Consider the following 2542-nt stretch of genomic DNA (forward strand, 5'->3'; position numbering starts at 1 on the left):
GTGCCCCCCCAGCCTGGCCTGTGGGGTGGTGGCTCGGGCCGCCGGACTCTTCCAGAACCCCAAACGCGTCTGTTCCTGCGATGGGGTCACCCTGTGGGAGGAGCGCGACCGCAGCAGCGCCACCACCACCGCCGGGACCCCCGGCCCCCACCTCTAGGAGCCCGCGGGACCCCAATAAACGCCCCTCGCTCTGCAGCCGCTGCGGATTTTGGGGGGGGGGGGGAAACGGGCGGGGGCTTCGCGACCCCCGAGAGGCGGCGGCTCCTTTAAGAGGGGGCGTGGTTCGCTGGAGGTGGGCGGGGCCACAGCGCGGCGGGAAAAGAGTGGGCGGAGCGATGTGCGCACGGCACGCATGCGCGCTAAAGGGGAAGGGCGGTGCGCACGGCACGCACGGGGGCGGTGCGCACGGCACGCAGGCGCGCTGCGCACGGCCCGCCCCGCCCCCGCCGCCCCTCAGGAGCCGCCGCCATTTTGAGGCCGCCGCGGCCGCTACCCCGTCCCCGCTCCGCTCCCGCTCCCCGCCGGTGCCGCCGCCGCGATGCGTCCCGGCATCAAACTCTTCGTGGGCAACGTCCCCGAGGAGGCGACGGCGGAAGAGCTGAGCGAGCTGTTCGCCGGCGCCGCGGGGCCGGTGCTGGGCATCGCCCTCATGAAGCAGTTCGCCTTCGTGCACCTGCGGGACGAGGCGGCGGCCGCGCGCGCCATCTCGCAGCTCAACGGGCACCAGCTGCACGGCCGCCGCATCGTGGTGGAGCCGTCCCGGCCGCGCCCCACCAACACCTGCAAGATCTTCGTGGGGAACGTGTCGGCCGCGTGCACGAGCGGGGAGCTGCGCTCGCTCTTCCAGCAGTACGGCCCCGTGGTGGAGTGCGACGTGGTGAAAGGTACCGGACCCGCCGCTGGGGCCGCGCGGCCCCCGCCGAGCTCGGCCCGCGCCGCCGGGTGACCCCCGAGAAGGGACCCGAGTTCCGTCCGACCGCGGCGCCGCCGCCCCCCGCCCGGACCCCGGCGCCGCCCGGGCTGGTGGAGCCGGGGGGGTGCGAGCCCGTGGGGGCTCCCTGAACCCCCCCCCTTCCCCAGGACCCCCGTCCTGGCAGCCGCGTCCTCCACCATCGCCACCTCCCCCCAGCCCCAGGTGGGGCTGTACGAGCCTGTCCGGGCTCCCCAGCCCGAGCCCCCCCATTATCCCCTTGAAGCCACACGTCCTCCATCGCCTTCGCTCCGCGAGCCCCCGTGGGCTCCCCGAACCTCCCTGTTCTCCCCCCTTCCAGCCACCCGCGTCCTCCTCCATCGCCTCCCCCGCCCCAGGCGGGGCCGTGCGGGTCTGACGGGGCTCCCCACGCCCCTCAACCCACCCCCATTGTCCCGCCCTCCAGCGCCGCTTCCCTCCCGCCGGCCCTGCTCGCTGCACCCTCTGGGACAGCCTGGAGGGAGCCGGGAAACCCCCGAGGGGCTCCACGGCTCCACACTGGGGAGCCCCAACAGGGTGTGATGGTGTCACCCCCTCGCCCTGACCCTGCTGTGAGCAGGTGTCACCCTCGTGTCACACCCATCGTGGCAGTGCCACCACGTGTCCCCCTGACCCTGATGCCAAAGGTGTCACCCACAGGTGTCACCCGCAGTGCCCACGTCTGTCCCCTCTGCCCCGGTGATGTCCCACAACGACATCCCACAACGGTGTCCCCCCGTCCCGGCGACGTCTTCGCCGTCCCCTCGCCCGCAGGAGGGGGACGTTGTCGCTCTGCTCTCTCTCGTCCCAGGTCGCAGCTGCCAGCGGAGCCCCAGCAGGACCCACCCGCGTCCCCTCGGGCTCGGGGGGTGCCATGGCCGCCCCGGGGGGTGACGGGAGGGCCGGGGGGAACGTGGGGGGACATCCCCTCCCCTCCTTGGGCCGCAGGGACAGGAGGCGGGAGGGCAGGGTGGCGGAGGGGACGCAGGAGGAGGTGACTCAGTGCAGACGCTCGAGGGTCCAGGGGGGGTTTTTGCTCTGCCAGCGACGCTCCTGGCGCACCCTCGGGCGGTCCCGGTCCGTGACCGCGGGGGCAGCACCGCGGGGTCATCGCTGCCCTCCCCGTGCCGGCCCCGGACCCGCCGTGTCACGGGGGTGAGCCCTGGCTACTGTGGGGGCGTCCAGGGTGCCCCCGGGTCCCGCTTGCCCCGCTCTCGCTCTCCTCTCTCTGACGCCTCCGCGCTGCTGTGCCGCGACTGTGCCGCGCGGCACCGGCTCCTCGCCACGGCCGGGCACTCACGGGGGGTGCTCGGGGCCCTTCCTCTCTCCTCTCACCTCCCCCTTCCTCTTCCCTCCTCTCTTTTTCTCTTATTTCCCTTTTTCTCTCTCTGCTCTCCCCCCTCTATTCCTCTCTCTCCCCGTCTTCTTCCCTTCTCTCAATTCCTTCCCTTCTCTCTGTCCCATTCTCTTCCCGTGTGTCCCCCCCACCCCTTTTCCTCTCCCTCTCTCCCCCCTCTCCCCCTTTTCCTCTCTCTCCCTGTCCCTCTCCCTCTGCTGGCGCCGGTTCTCTCAGCTTTGCTCCGCTCACGGCCG

General features: G+C 72.7%; 1 protein-coding gene across 1 annotated transcript; it reads left to right on the forward strand.

Moving 5' to 3' along the window:
* Positions 1-452: 452 nt before the first annotated feature.
* On the forward strand, positions 453-2022 carry LOC113980474 (RNA-binding protein 14-like). The gene has a single exon (XM_027707683.1). The coding sequence runs from the start codon at positions 539-541 to the stop codon at positions 944-946; it is 408 nt and encodes a 135-aa protein (XP_027563484.1). The 5' UTR covers positions 453-538; the 3' UTR covers positions 947-2022.
* Positions 2023-2542: the final 520 nt, after the last annotated feature.

The sequence above is a fragment of the Neopelma chrysocephalum genome, unplaced genomic scaffold (assembly GCF_003984885.1).
Source record: "Neopelma chrysocephalum unplaced genomic scaffold, ASM398488v2 Primary Assembly neopelma1_94329, whole genome shotgun sequence".
Lineage (NCBI taxonomy): Eukaryota > Metazoa > Chordata > Aves > Passeriformes > Pipridae > Neopelma > Neopelma chrysocephalum.